We start from the raw sequence: 14700 nt of genomic DNA, 5'->3' as shown, positions 1-14700 counted from the left end.
TACAGCCTCCCGCAGGTCCTCCAGGAGGCCGCGCAGCTGGAGTGACAGGCCCGCTCACGCGCAGCCAGGCGGTGGGCCTGGGCGTCTAGTGCCCTAGCCCGCAATTTGTCACCTAGGAAGCCTCTATGATGGATTTTACCTCTGTCGTGGTCACTGTTAAGATGCCTGGCGTTCGGAGGGCACCTCATAGTTCACTGTGTCCCTTCCCGCCTGTCCCCGAAAGCCTGGCTTTGTGAGGGGTGCCCTTGGCCTTCCCGAATGTTGGGGGTCATGCAACCTTCCTCCTGAGCCCCTGCCAGGACGTTATGTTACCTGGTCCTGCGGGGTCTCACACACTTGGAGCATGTTCTGGCCGTTACGGTCAGAAACACCTTAGATCTGTCCCAGAGTAGAACTCCAACATCAGCCACCAGCTTGTGGGGAGTGAGCTTTGTCCTAGACCCACTGAAAGAGACAGGTAGACAGAGCCCACCATTGCTGATGGCCTGTTCCAGCTCAGGCACTGAGCTACCTGTTCACATGTAACTCAGGCTCCATATCTACTAAGATGGTTCTACTGCTGTCTCCCCGAGGCTTTAAGTGACGGCTTGGCTCGCCCAGAGCTGAGCCGGAGCCGCCAACCTGGGTATGTGCACACCGGAGACTGGCCACGCCCACAGGTTGGACGTCCTCCCGTGGACACGAAAGGGAGGGGTCGGCCCTCATTAGCCTCACCTCGGGATGCACAGGACCCAGGACACTTAAATCCCGTCCTGTAGCCGGAAGTGACCCCCTCCCTCCATGGACTGTCCAGAGGTGGCTCTCCGGGGCCACTCCCGGCTGCCCGCTGACACCTCAGAGTCGCCTTTCAAGCCTGACCAGGGCCGGGGGTCCCGGAGAGGACCTGGACAGAAGCAGAGGTCATCGCCCCTGGTCCCAAGGTGCGGGCGAAGGCAGCTGCGCCGGGATGAAAGATCCATTCTGAGCACGTAGCATATAAGTCTTCAGAGACTAAAACATGACTCTCGGTTCCATCTGCGCCAAAATTATAAGTGCTTTGTATTTTAACCCCAAATGACTGGATTTGGGGGAAAAGTGGGTGAATGGAATTTAAAGCGGGCAAAAGATTAAAATTTGAAATTTCAAATTCGCATTTAAATGTCTGGCTTTTTTAAGGACAAGAACCGAATGTGGTACTTTGTGGAACGGTAGCTCAAGGCTCAGACGCCATCGTGGCTGAATGACGATCTGCTGAACGGTGACCATCACCTGGCTTTGTCTAAGGGGGCGAATTTATGAGGCTGACATTTTAAGAAGTCAAAGTTTTAGCTCATTTCAAAACCAGCGGAACGTATCGAAGACTGTGTTGCCTTCTGGTGGCAGTCCATCCAGACCGAGGTCTGACTTTGAAGTAGCGTTGACCTTTTAAAAGTCTCTGGAAAATGCAAGGCGGAGATGCTGGGGGGCAGCGCAGAGCCAGATCTTTCCCCTTTAATTGATGCCGTTTAAAAACGTTACGCAAAGAGCAGAAGATTAATTGCCAATTATTTTCGCGGACCGCGGTAAGGACACATGGCGACGGAAGAGGGGAGGGAACTGTCGCCGCGGGGAGAGAAACCCAGAAGGCCCGACGCACTTCTGGAAAGCGGTCGGCCCGCGGAGAGCGAAGCCGCGCGAATTGGTCAAGCAGCGGCCGCAGCAGCAGTGGAAGTGCCAAGCGCCACCGCTCTGGCGACACGTCCGGCTCGTGGCGGCCGCTGGCGCTGGCGGTGGCGGTGGCGGTGGCGCTGGCGCTGGCGTCGGTGGCGGGAGCGGGGTCCTCTTGCGTCCGGGCGGTTGGTGGGCGTGTGGTCGGTTCTGCTCTAGGGGGAGCGTCTGGGCCGTGCTTATCGAGAACGCTTTGCCCGGGCCCCGGAACACGCCTTCTGGAAACAAACAGAAACGAGGACACCGGGGAGTCAGCGGCATTTACGTAACTAACTCCATTTACGTAACTCCATTTACGTAACTCGCATCGCAGTGTGACGTACGATGGGAAACTGGGAGCCACGCACTTTCGTAGGAGCCGCGCCACGCGGAACGAAACCTAGTCACCCAGAGAGTGAATACCCCAGGGACCCAGAAAGTGTTTCCGAGGCCGTTGGAAGACAGAGGTAATCAAGCGTGGGGACGTGGTGAGGAAAATGGGATAGAAAATGGTATAAACAGAACAGTTATAAATTTGCAAAAAACATCTATTTCTTTCTCTCATCCATCCATCATCTCTATCTAATCTACCTATCATCTATAATCTATCATCTATATCATCATAGTGATACGTCTATTATCATCTATAATCTATCATCTATATCATCATAGTCCGTGAGTTTTAATGGGTAGTTTAAAAAGATTTACTATCTCATATGTTCCAAACTTAGCTGAAGCTACGTGCTGCTTTTATAATCACAAAGAGTAGAATGAGGGTCCCACCGAGGAGCCGTCCGCCCCTTCGCGGGCGCGGGGGCAGCATTGTTCGCGAACGGAGCGCGCCAGGCCGGCGGCTGACCCAGCGTCCTCCCCTGACAGGCAGCTGGCACGGTCCCCGCGTGGGTGGCATCTCCCAGGATGCACGCGGGGGTGACGGGCAGGTCCCCCGCCCGCCACCAGGGTTCAGCGCCGCCTCTGAGCACAGGGGTCCCTGGAAACAGCCGGATCCGTCCCAGAGCCGCAGCCCGGGTAACGCTTCCGAGAGGCCCCACTCCGAGGGGCACTGGGTGAGGGCAGTGGCCGCCTGTGTGGAGAATCAGACCGGTGGTCATCTTCGGAGGGAGGACGACAAGCAGACGTGGCTGGCTGACTCGCGGAGCCGGCCTGTGTCGCAGGACGGTGGGGGCTGCGTTCCCTACGCGCCACGGGACTTGGGCGGGACACAGAAAACGAGCCCCTGGAGAAAGGCGACGGGCGGGGAGGAAGCGGCGCCGCCATCCAGGCCCTGGCCGCTGCCCGGCTCACTGGCTCCGGAATTCGCCCAGGTCACGAGGGCCAAATCCCCCAGGCAGTGGCCGCCCCCACCGCCGCCTGTCCCCAGGCAGGGGCTGCCATCCCCTGCCCCGTGGACAAGCGGCAAAGCAGGGGGCCTGCTCTGGCAACAGCCGGGTCCCCCTGCAGTTCGGTGGGAAACTGAACCATGAGCCAGGATGCAAACGAAGCGTGGGGCTTGGGGGAGGGATGGAGACACAATTAGAGAAAGATTGGAATCGGGTATGTTAACGTTTAACCATGCTTTTCGTCCAACAGACTGTGCCTCGGAGGACCTCCCAGGGCCCAGTCTGGGCCCCTCCAGGAGTCAGCCTGCTTCTCACGCTGCAGGGGAGGGCAGCCAGGCCCGGAGGTGGCACACGCAGCACTGACCGCCTCTGACCTCAACGGGCGGGGGTGGGGGAGCTGGGGATGCAAAGGAAGGCTCTGCCTCCCCCACCTCCCTGCCACCCCCACCAAAGTCCCACCTGGCACCTGGAGGCAACCACACACAGCTAAGCGGTGGGATTATAACAATACACACCTGAAACGTTACATTGCCATTTGAAACAAGCGGATGCCCCAACTCGCTAACCTGGTAATGCCGAGTCCAGGCCCCTCCTTCCAGCATGGTTCCCTGGCGGGGTCCGGCAGACCGTACCCCCTGCTTTATACACGACCACGTTGTTCGTGGATTTCAGTTTAAGGCTGGGTTTCTTTCAAGCGGGCCAAGGACATAGAAACACTCGCCAAAGCACCCGACTAAAAGGAATCCTTCTTGATTCCTAAGAGATTGTTCCAATCTTTTACGGTGATCTCGTCCAATAGTAACGTCATCGTAATGGTCTGAAGTCAGTTTTCTTGCTGGCGTGTCTTCCCCAAGCCTTTAACTGAGTTTTCATTTTAAAAAAATAACACTCTCTTCACATCCTTTGGATTATATTACATTTAATTAATTTACATAGTTACGATAAAATATGATTGACATAAGCACATTTTTGAAAAACTAAATATGCCTTTTCGAAAGCATGCAGGCCAGTGGTGTTGGCAGATGGACACATGTGCGAGACAGAGCCGCTTTCAGCGGGGCGGGGGGCTGGCGGGGGGTTCACAGAGGGACCGCCGAGCAAGGAGCTAGGTCTGAGAGCCGGGCGTGTGGAGGGGAGCCAAGTGTGGTGGCGGGTGGTGACCCTCCAAAGCACACGCCGAAGCCCCGTGGCTTGGAATGAGACCTTATTGGGACAGAGCCTTTAGAGAGGTGATCAGGTCAGGTGGAGGCCACTGGGGTGGGCTCGGATCCGGTAGGACTGGGCCTCCTCCAAGAAGGGGTGATGGGGCACAGAGGCAGACCTGCATGGGGGGAGAGGATGTGGTGGGCACTGGGGCCACACGTGGAGGTGGCGGATCCGAGTGGCACCTCTACAGGGGAGGGATGCCGGACGTGGCTGGGAAGTGACGTGAGCTGAGAGAGGACATGGGCTCCCCGCTCCCTCACAGCCTCAGTGGGGACCTGCCCGCAACAGGTGACCTCCACGACCCGTGACCTCCATGACCGGCCGGAGGGGGAGGGGAGGCAGTCCCGCAGTCGGGGTGCCCTGACCCGCGGGCTCCTCTCCAGCCCCGCGGGCTGGGTTCCTGGGCCTCCTCTGCGCCTTGCGGGTGCTCGTCCCCATGCGAAGATCTCACTCGGTCTGGTGGCTCCAGTAGCGCTGATACGCCAACCGCCACAGTCACCGCCCAGGTCCAGCCGCGCTCCGCAGAGCCACACGCGCACAGCTCGACACCCTTGCACGTCGTGCTGACAAGCGCCCCAGACGCGGCGTGCCAGCCCTGAGTACTTGGTTTCTCCTCCGAATCTGCTCCTCCTTAGGACTTAGGGGAGCAGCTGGGGGACACCGAGAGCCGGAGCCCAGGTGTCTGAGGCCGGCGCCCCCCAGGGGAGTCCCCCTCACTCAGGCGCGGGCTCCTGTTGCCGCCGGTTCCAACCAGCTCCTCCGCCAGCGAGGAGCCTGCCGGCCGGGGAGCCCTGCGCATGCGCGGGGACCCAGTGAGCTGGACAGCCGGGCCCGGAGCAGAGAGACGGCCTGGGTACAAAAGAGAACTAACTCCGAAAACACCTTCCCTATTCTCGGAGAAAATTCAAGACGATACTGCATCTTAAAAATGCCCTCTTGAGTCAGGACGCGGGGACCTTGGGCTAGGGAACAGTGTCCCGAGAGCTGTAAGCCCGCCGAGGCCGAGGCCGCCGGCCTCCGTGCGCTCCCCTCCGCTCGCGGCTGTGCCCTGCAGCCTCGTGCTTCGTGTCCCGACGCCATGACGCTGGCGAATCTGTGCCGAAGGGCTTCATCTGGGCGACAGAGCTGGCCGGCCAGCGGCAAGTCACAGACAGTTACCTCTCCCAGGAGCAGGCGCCTCACAGAGTCCGGTGGAACTTTTTGTCTAATTCCTCTGATTTCCACCCACCTCGAGTGGGGTGACTTGGAAGCTGTCCTTTCACACGGTGTCCCAGAGGTCCCTGCCTGCTCACTATGTCGCCTGCACGTCGGACCAGTTGTTTATCTGTCTCTCCCTCTCCGATGCCCCTGCGGGAGCTGGGACTGCCGCCTCTGCTTGATGCCTCGTCTCAGGCTGTGTATGCCCCTGGGACACCCAGCCTCGGACACCCATTAAAAGACCGTGAGCTCCGCGGAGCGGGTAGTAGGGGTGCAAATGTGTGGACACTCACTGCTCGGGCTGCCGCAGCGGCCTTCCTACCTGACGATGCCCTCCAGAGGGTACAGCTCAGCACACTGAGGAATTAAGTCCCAGGATGACAAGACTGGACTGCAGAAGCCCGGGGGCACGGACGTCCCCAGGAGGGAAGTCCTGGGGAGAAAAATAATGACCGCGGGCCATTCCCCGGATTTGATGCTGTCCTCAAAACATCAGCTCTTACAGACAAGGTAAAGCAGCGGCAAGGAAAAGAAGGCGATGAGCAGCTCTAGGAAAACCGAAAGGCCATAAATTACAGCATGCGATTCGGCCCCGCGATGAACGATGGGACACGTCCGTGACGCAAACGCCGCTCACCGGGCTTCTGAGCCGTGAATCGCTCGGACGGAAATCAGAGAACACTTAATCGGACCGCGGAATAGAGCGCGAGCGCTGTCAGACCTGACGGAGTAGACCGGAAACAGAGAGAATTTGGGCGGCGGAAGGGGCGGGGGGCGATGAACCCACGGAGCTGGGGGGGGTGGTGTGTGGCCGTCTTGCGAGGCGGGGAAACAGAGTCACTCGGTACTTGGTGGAACAGGGAGCGGAATTCGAACTGTGGGATCTAAAGGGACAAAAACAGCAACACGGAAGCTAAAAGCAGCCAGACGCGGAGAGGGACGGGTCACGGAAGTGAGCTAAAGTTACATTTCCCAGGTAGGGTGTCCGTAGATGATAACGAAAATTGATATTTCAATAAATCGTGCTATAAAGATATCATTAAGAGATATAGAGGTAAAAGGAACCAGAAAAACTAATAGCAGACACAATTCGAAGTGGCCTTTCCCAGGGAATGTGTAGCTGGCCGTGGGGCTCTGTCGCTTTTTTACTATTTGATGTAAAAGTCGACATTCAGATGTGCTGTTTTTGTAACAGTTTAAAAAAACAATTTAAATTTTGGTAACCCAGTAACCTACAAGGTAGCTTTTTCTTGCTTCCCTGTGCTGTTCATCTTAAAGCTAAATTTACTTTGTTGTTAATTGCCTGTCAGTCGGGTTTGCTCCCACCACTGACCCCCTTTCGTGATGGATAATTGAGAGCTGACTGTAAAGGGACAAGGAGCTTCAAATAACTGCCGTACAAGTGAATGACACATCATCACGACTGGAGAAGCGAATTCCCGATACAGAATATTTCCATGATGACATTTCCCCAGTGACACCCGCTTTTCAGTGACAAGGAGGCATCTAAAAGGGGAGTAAGTGGCTAACGGCGTGGTTGGTGACAGATCCTGCCCCATCCGCTGTCACTGAAAGCCCCCTGTGCTGGAGCCCGCCTGCCGTGGGGACCCTGGCTCTTCCAGCGACAACTTTACATAATTAAACCCGACCGGAGTTACTGTCATCAGGACCATGTCTCTCGAGAACCCTGTTGTAACTCGGCGTCCTGCTCCGTCTTCGCTTCTAACAAATGAGGCGCTTTCGCCAACCTACGGGGAGAGGCAAACAAAAGGCTCCGCCACCCATCGGTCCCAGAGGAGGCCGGGAGCAGGAGAGGAGAGAAGCCCTGAGCTTTCAGTTTTGTGGCATGAAACTTAATGACATGTACCAGCACCCACGTAACTTTGTAATTCCAGCGAGTGCCTTCTCCGAGGTAATTAATTGGGTGGAAACAACCATTTTTTATCACCGGTAGGACAGTGCTTGCAAAGTTACAGAGTTACTGCTGGAAAACAACTCCGAGCTCCGGTACCCCAACTCCCCCGGTCCTGAGTCAGGGCCATCGGGGCCCACGGAGGCGAAATAAATCGTCCTCCCACCCCATCTCCGTGACGGCGAACAAGTCATTTGCATTATGTCACTGCAGCTGCTCGAAACTTTATTACTTGTTTAAAAATTGCATTGTTAGGGAGTCAGGCCAGGCATATGAAAATGGTTTATGCATTTAAATTATGCCTGTCCAAGCGGCTTAGCCATCACAACTGTCGTGATGCGATGAGCGAGGGTTTTTTTCCCTGTCACATAGTGTTTCGTATAGAAACGGTGAGCGGCAAATTGGACACATCGGACAGCCAGAGAACACTTTCTCCGAGAGGCAGTGCAGCCACGTCGTGTCGCACGTAGGCCTGGCAGCCGCGCAGACGCCCCGCCGGCCGGGTGCTGGGTCTCCCGTGAGCCCATCTCATAGCCGGGTCGGGACCCGAATCAGACAGCCGTGGTCTCCGGCACCTGCGGGAGGCGAAAGTGCACGTGGACGGGTTGAGAGTTCTGCGCATGCTCGAAGAGAGCGGCAGTAGCGTCCGGCATCCTGTTACCCAGAGCGGCTGCAGGGTCGCGCGTGCCCAGCCCGTGGCCACTCGGGGGAGCTGAGGGTGACACGCGGTGGACTTGGAGACACGCGAAGACTCGGATGCCGAGTTCTTGCTAAGTGCCCGGGTGACCCCCGCGCCCCCCTCCGCCCCCGCAGCCGCTGGACGGGATGTCGGGTGGGAACCCGGCCCATCCAGGCGGAAGCTGGCGCCAGGCCGGTGGCCCTGGGCCGGGGCGTTCGCACAGCGCGCGGACCACGCGCGAGGCGCTCCGGTGAGGACGGGGCTTCGCGGCTCCGCCCCTTCTCCCGGGAGCAGAACAGGACTGACCCTGTCGGAGGAAGGGCTGGAGATGAGTCTGCGTGCGCCCTTGGAGGTCGCCTCCTGCTCCCGCAAGACACGCACACGGGCGGGCAGCAGAGGCCCCTCCCGCTGCGGTGTGCACGGTCAACGCAAAGGCTGTGACGCCAGCGCCACCCAGAAAAGGTTCCTTTACTGTCTCACTGTTTAAAAGAATGATCGCTTTCTACGTTTTTATTAAGGAAGGAATACGTGCTCATTATAGAACATTGAGAAAACACAGAAGTTACTGAAACCAACATGTTTGAGAAACATCTGCCTCCAGTGTCCCTTTGGCTCATCCTAGTAAGAGCTTAGCGTCCAGGTTCGGAAGGCGTCATGAGACGTCCTGCTACCCGGACTCTGCCCCGACGTCCGTGCTCCCTAAAAGCTTGAAATAACTCAACGGGGAAACGTTCACATGGCGTGTTTCTCTTTCTGGGTAATGAGAGCACTTAAACATTTACATCTGCTTTGAATTCACCTTTCGCTGAATGCACCTTTCTACGTGTGCGATTCTCATTTTACTTCTTAAATTAGTCTTTAATCGAAATCATTATTTTCTCTTTGAATAATGATTGAAGACTTGGTTCTTCATGTGTTAAATCCTACTTTAAACCATCAACTGTCACGCGCACGTCCCTGCCCAGGAGCCCGTGGTCAGCAGCATGCCCGGGTCAGGTGGGGGGGCAGGGGCGGCGGGTCATGACGGCCGCGAGCATCCAGGGCCTTTAGGTCCAGCAGACCCCACCCCCGCGCTGGGAAGCTCGGTGGGACGGGGGCTCACAGGGCTCTCTAACCGTCGGTGTCACACAGCCATACCCCGCACTGCCGGGGTCACATCTGGCCGAGGTGTCAACGGTGGGATTTCTCCTTTCCCCTGATGTCATACGTATTTCATTTTCACTTTTAAAAACACTTTCAGGCACGCTCCTAATTAAAAAAAAAAGTCTCACAAAACATTTTGCGATCAAATTAATGTACTTTTCTCCACGTAGATAACTCCCCCCACCCCATCTGCTGTCTCTCCAAGTCTCGCTTTGGTCAAGTCATACTCCACATTTTAAGCCCATGTTTAAAAAAAAGGTGCTCCGCTTATGTGAGTAGACCACGCAATTTATCACCCAGTTGGGACATTTTTAAAGGCGAGAGATTAATAAAGTCTGTCCCGCGGAATGGAGCAGACAGGCAGAGGCGGCGGTGCAGGGATGGAGCTGGCGTCCGGCCCCCGAGTGCCCCGGTCACGTGGCGGGTGCGCCCACGCTCGGCGTGCACGCAGGGCCACTCCCCGGACAGCCGAAAGGCGGCAGCGCCGTGTGTCTGTTCGGTCCACGACTTGGCGCAACACGTTCCCGCTGACTCCGGGCGCGGGACGCGACAGGGCCTGGGAAGCCCGCTTCGTCTCCAGCTGCCTCGGCTTCAGGAGCCGGTGGCAGCCCCGCCTGGAGTCAGAGGACTATGGAGGCGCCGTCGTCCTGTCTGCCCTGGCTGTGGCCGGTGACAACGGGACAGGCATGTTGGGTGAAATCGGACGTCGGATGGGGTCTGAGGGCCTTTTAAAAACAGAATGAAATCCTTTGAACATGGGAAGAGCTTGCTATGCTTCTCTTACGGGACAACTATTGGCCGAGTCGCGGGGCCCCGTCTGCAGCCGGGCTGTGGGTTACATGAGCGGCTGATTAGAGATGAAATGTCCTTGATTTCTACTGCTAATTTCTGAATCGGGGCGGCGATCCGACAGAGGCAAACAAGCCGCTTGAAGAAACTGCCGCCTCCTCCTTCCATGTCTCCCATGCATCACGTGGCCGTTTCCTTTCTGACTCTGGCTGAGGGCGACTGCGAGAGTCAGTGATATCTCGCGGCGGAATCGCCGGCCGGACCCGGGAGAGACATGTTTGAGCTCGCCTGGGACTGCCAACGGGAGCGCTTCGTGCCCTCGGTGATTCTGGAAGGTTCACACCCAGGCTACGCCGGTGGCCTCATCCGCCCTGCTCATAAAAGCGAGAGTGATAACCCGCCACAACGTGAGCAAAAGGCAGGCGTTTAGCGTCATTTGCACTTGAAAAGCATTTTCATTTCTGGCACTTGACGAAATTATTTTCATTCGACCTATTTTTCGTTGTCTGTTTGGTGATTGGCAAACTATGTATTCAAATGGTTGGGCTGAGTTTCTGCCCTAAGTGCTGCCCGAATCATTCACAACCGATTCTACAGCTCAGGTAAGTTCTGGAAGACCGGCAAGGCAGGTGCGCTCTCAGACGAGGACTCTGCATCCCCGTGCGGCTGAGCCAAGGAACTCAGGAAGCTCCTGCTGCCACCTTGGCCCCTCGCAGCTGGTGCGGGTTTCACTCCCGTCGCTCCTGCTTTCTGGGTCCGTCTCCCAAGCGCTCATCGATACTCCCCTTGGGCTGCAGAGACGATCAAGTGAGACAACTCCCCACACACGAACCGAATCACTGGTTCTGGCAACAGTCAGTGAAAACACAGATTCGAGAGAGTAACAGGAGCCCAGTTCACACACTGATAGGAAAATAATTACGGACAGGTTTGTTTTTAAAAATTAATAATATAGAAGATATAAAATATTAAAAGAGATATATCATAGTCAAGCATGGGACAGGGAAGAAGGAAGAATAATTTTCGTGTTAATATTTTCATTATGAGAAATGGTTTTTTTAAATGAAGGCGTTTCTCTTAATAAAACTGTCATTATACAAAAATATGGACAAATGCTAGGCTTCAGAACACTATTTAAGACAGGGGCATCGAATGCATGTTGTGAAATTTTTGTATGAATCTCTTATCTGAGATAAGCCTTAATTACTGTAGGAAAATACGTATTTTCTTCAAATAATCAAATGATTGGTGTTAATGACACACACTAGCAATATCCTGGTGAATGAACGTGCTGAATATTCCTCATCGTCTGCGGTGTTTAATTCTAACACAGTGTAACAAGACCAGCTGTTTTCAAGAAGGACGTGAAAGGGAAATACAGCGGCGGTGGGTCGGAGCCGGGCGGTGCTTACTTCTGGGAGCGGTCACCGCAGCACTGGATCGGCACCAGCGCTGGCACCGACCGGTCCGGCTCCTGCCTGCCCCCTAAAGCAGGCGGGTATTTGACTCCCATCGAGGAGAACTATTGTCTCAGTGACAATAGTTTCTGCTAAAACACTGACAGGAAGATCAGGAGAGAAAAACACCTTGTGTGGGACATTCTGACCCACAGTCAGTGGCAAGTGCCGAAGTCTGGGAAGACTCCCCGGAAAAGCTTACCCCCTGGCTGTCAAATCGCTTGTGAATTTCAGAGTCGGGAATGAAGTCGGAGAGGAGATTCCATAGAAATAAAACCGCGAATGCTCTGTTTTCTACCCCTTCCGAAATTGAAAGGAAAACCGTGAAGTCAGCTCAGAGCAATGAAAACGTAACCGCTTTATTCACTCAGATGCAGCCCAAATAAAACCTCCCTGTGCCTGCACCAGGGAGAGCGCAGAGGACCCGCCGTTTCTAACGCGCGTTTCTCTTTTCTTGTGTTCTCTGGAGGGTGATTGGCTAGATCAGGTTTCTTAGGCCTTGGGTTTTTCTCGCATGTTTACATGCCCCGCGTTTTTTGCAGTGTTCCCTCTACTCGCATGGGGATGCGTGTCACCTTGTTCTAGGCAGAGTCGCAGCGAAGGTGAGAGGGCATTAGTGCAGGGCCCTCCCGGAACTGTGCTGGCAGCAGGAAGGACCTGGGTGTTCCGAGGGGACAGCCTCTTTCAGGCCCCCAGGGCCCTGCTGGAGGGCCCTGCGCCCTCACGCTGCCGGCCGCCGGCCGCCGTCACCGCGCCTGCTCGCCGTCTGCGCCCGCACCGCCCACGTCCCCTGCTCCCTGCTCACTGTCGGCGTTTCTCTCCCGGCGCCTCCCTGGGCCGTTACTTCTGAGAGGGGACGTGGGGACCCGATGTGGTGAGTGGGTGCTGATTTACATGACACGTTTCGGTCACGAAGCCCCTGGACCTTCACAAGTCAGTCTGATGAGGCGGGCCTTTCGGGCGCACCAAGGCCATGGGCTTGTCTGCGGTGAGCTGGTGGCCCTGCTGTCCACTTTCTGGCCCTGGGTGACACCATCGCGGCGCCGTGTGCCCCGTGGAGCTCGGCAGGTCTCTTGTTCTGCTGCCTGTCCACGGTCCCCAGAGACAGGGTGGGGTGCGGAGGGACGCAAGGCGCCCCCGGCCCAGCGGGGGCTCCACGCGGATCCTTCAGGCCATGAGAGCAGCAGGCTAGAGACGTGCTTGTGTTTATTTCGAGTTTAGGTGTAATGCCCTCGCTAGCGACACTCCTATGTCACAGGTGCCGAGCGCTGACCTGGTTTACGCCTGCAGCGTTGAACGAGTCGAGTCCCCATGGGAGACCCGGGACGCAGTCACTGGAGACGCTTGGGGACTGAGCCTCCTCCCACAGCCTTCACGAACCCTGCAAATCCGGATTTAAGCCCCTGACTGCTCGGAGGCAGGGGAGCCACGCGAAAGTGGGCACATAGCATGGCCGCCCGCCGAGAGGGTCCGCGGGGTTGGGGTCTCCAGTTGCTCGGCTTCTTGGGGGCGGGAGCCCCGCTCCGCACGGCAGGGGCCCTGGAGCTCGGGAGAGAGTCACGGGCTCGGGGCGGAGTCGGGGGACAGCCTTGGGGACGCGAGGTTCTACAAAGAGAGGAGAAGAACCCTAAGGGGACACTAAAAGGGACCCCGACGCTGCGTTTACGGTGGACAGAAGCTGGCGGCTCACCCTCAGACTCAGGGACGGGGGAGGGGACCCCATAGCTCCCCGCAAAGAAACCGCAGCCAGACCGGAAGCACAGGTGCGGACTTGGTAGCTGTCCACGGAAAGGGGGCGGAGTCAATCCATCGGGGCGGGGTCCACTCAATGATGCGGGGGTCAACCCAACAGGGCGGAGTCAACCCGAAGGGGTGGAGCCAACCCATCGGGGCGGGGTCAAACCAAAGGGGCGAAGTCCACTCAATGGTGCGGAGTCAACCCAACGGGGCGGAGTCAACCTAAAGGGGCGGAGTCAGCCCGACGGGGCGAACCCAACCCGACAGGGCGGAGTCAACCCAACGGGGCGGAGTCCACTTAACCAGAAAGTGCGGAATTAGTATGAGGATAGAAAAATGTCAGTGTTATAGAATAGTGAATCTAGAAGTAGATCCATATTATCATAGTGTGTTTTCTGACAGAAGTGCTAAAGCAGTCCAATGGCCTCAGACTAGTGGGACATCTGTATGGGTAAAAACAAGTCTTTAATTCTATTTCTCAGCATATTCAAATATTAATTTGAGATTGATCACAGATTGATCACAGACTTGTGCTTAAAAGCTACATAATTTCTAGAGAAAAATTTAGGAGAATATCTTCATGGCCGGAGTGTGGACAGAGGTTCCCTGGAAAGAACACCAAAAGCAAGAAACAAAGGAAAAATCAGACAAAATCGTAACGCAGCAAAATACAAATTGTTGCTGATCAAAATACATCACAGAGAAAATCAATAGGCAAACCACAGACTGGGAGATACGTTTGCATAACATATACCTGACAATGGACTAGTATCCAGAACAAATAAGAACATTCCAGAACAGAACAATAGAAGACATCACAACAAAAGAAGACAAACCTCTTGTAATGACACTGCATGATAATCACTCGCCAGTAATTACGTGGAGAATGTTCAACATAATTTTTGATCAGGAACGTGCAAATTATGAGCATAATAAGATAATGCCACATAGACGTTAGAGTAGCAAAAATTAAAGAAAAAGACAACAATAAATGAAGAAGCAATTAGAACTCTCACGCAATGCTCATGGTGGGCGGTGTCAAAACACACAGCCTCTTGGAAAAACGTTTTGCCAGGTCAGACAAAAAGTGACCATATCATTACTTTCGACAGCAGTTACACTGCTAGATATTTACTCACGAGAAATAGAACTTCATTTTGACAAAAGGACTTGCACAAAAATGTTCACGGCAACTCTATTTATAATAGCTTCTAACTAAGAACTACCCAAATGTTCGTAAAAAGGACAGTGGATAAACAGATGCTGTATCTTCACATGAAAAGCAGTAGAGAAAGCATCAGGCTGCTTATACAAGTGTTGACGTGGATGGAAATGACGGGCGTCAGCCTGAGGAGGAGGAGTCAGAGAGACGAGCACGGACCCCCAGGACGCGCCGTGCGAGGCTCTGGGACGGGTAGCACTAATCCGTGGTGACAAAAACCAGAAAAGTTTGCTTCCTGGTGGGGAGGGCTGACCATGAAGCAGAGAAGGGGATTTTTAGAGGTGATGAGAATGTTCCATATTTTTATGGGTTACATGGGTGCTTGCATCTGTCAAACCTCATCAAAATGTACA

General features: G+C 55.3%; 1 protein-coding gene and 1 long non-coding RNA gene across 2 annotated transcripts; one reads left to right on the top strand and one right to left on the bottom strand.

Moving 5' to 3' along the window:
- Nucleotides 1-1008: 1008 nt before the first annotated feature.
- Nucleotides 1009-3194, bottom strand: LOC107196037. The gene is made up of 2 exons (XM_025050489.1): nt 2449-3194; nt 1009-1904 (listed from the first exon to the last, which is right to left on the bottom strand). The coding sequence occupies exons 1-2, from the start codon at nt 2775-2777 to the stop codon at nt 1310-1312; spliced, it is 924 nt and encodes a 307-aa protein (XP_024906257.1). The 5' UTR covers nt 2778-3194; the 3' UTR covers nt 1009-1309.
- On the top strand, nt 2692-3907 carry LOC112484074. Its single transcript, XR_003047880.1, has 2 exons — nt 2692-2803; nt 3256-3907. It is a non-coding gene; the product is annotated as an uncharacterized LOC112484074 (long non-coding RNA).
- The last annotated feature ends 10793 nt before the right edge of the window (nt 3908-14700 follow it).

Source organism: Pteropus alecto, unplaced genomic scaffold, assembly GCF_000325575.1.
Source record: "Pteropus alecto unplaced genomic scaffold, ASM32557v1 scaffold137, whole genome shotgun sequence".
Taxonomy (NCBI): domain Eukaryota; kingdom Metazoa; phylum Chordata; class Mammalia; order Chiroptera; family Pteropodidae; genus Pteropus; species Pteropus alecto.
This window is presented reverse-complemented; position numbering and strand designations above follow the sequence as displayed.

What these genes read in the sequence shown, in the direction of transcription:
- LOC107196037 (XM_025050489.1), bottom strand. Translation starts at nt 2,777, where the DNA reads ATGACCACCGGTCTGATTCTCCACACAGGCGGCCACTGCCCTCACCCA. An exon ending in AAGGGGCGGACGGCTCCTCG is followed by an intron (nt 1,905 to 2,448) that starts GTGGGACCCTCA and finishes GTTTGTTTCCAG; the next exon opens with AAGGCGTGTTCCGGGGCCCG.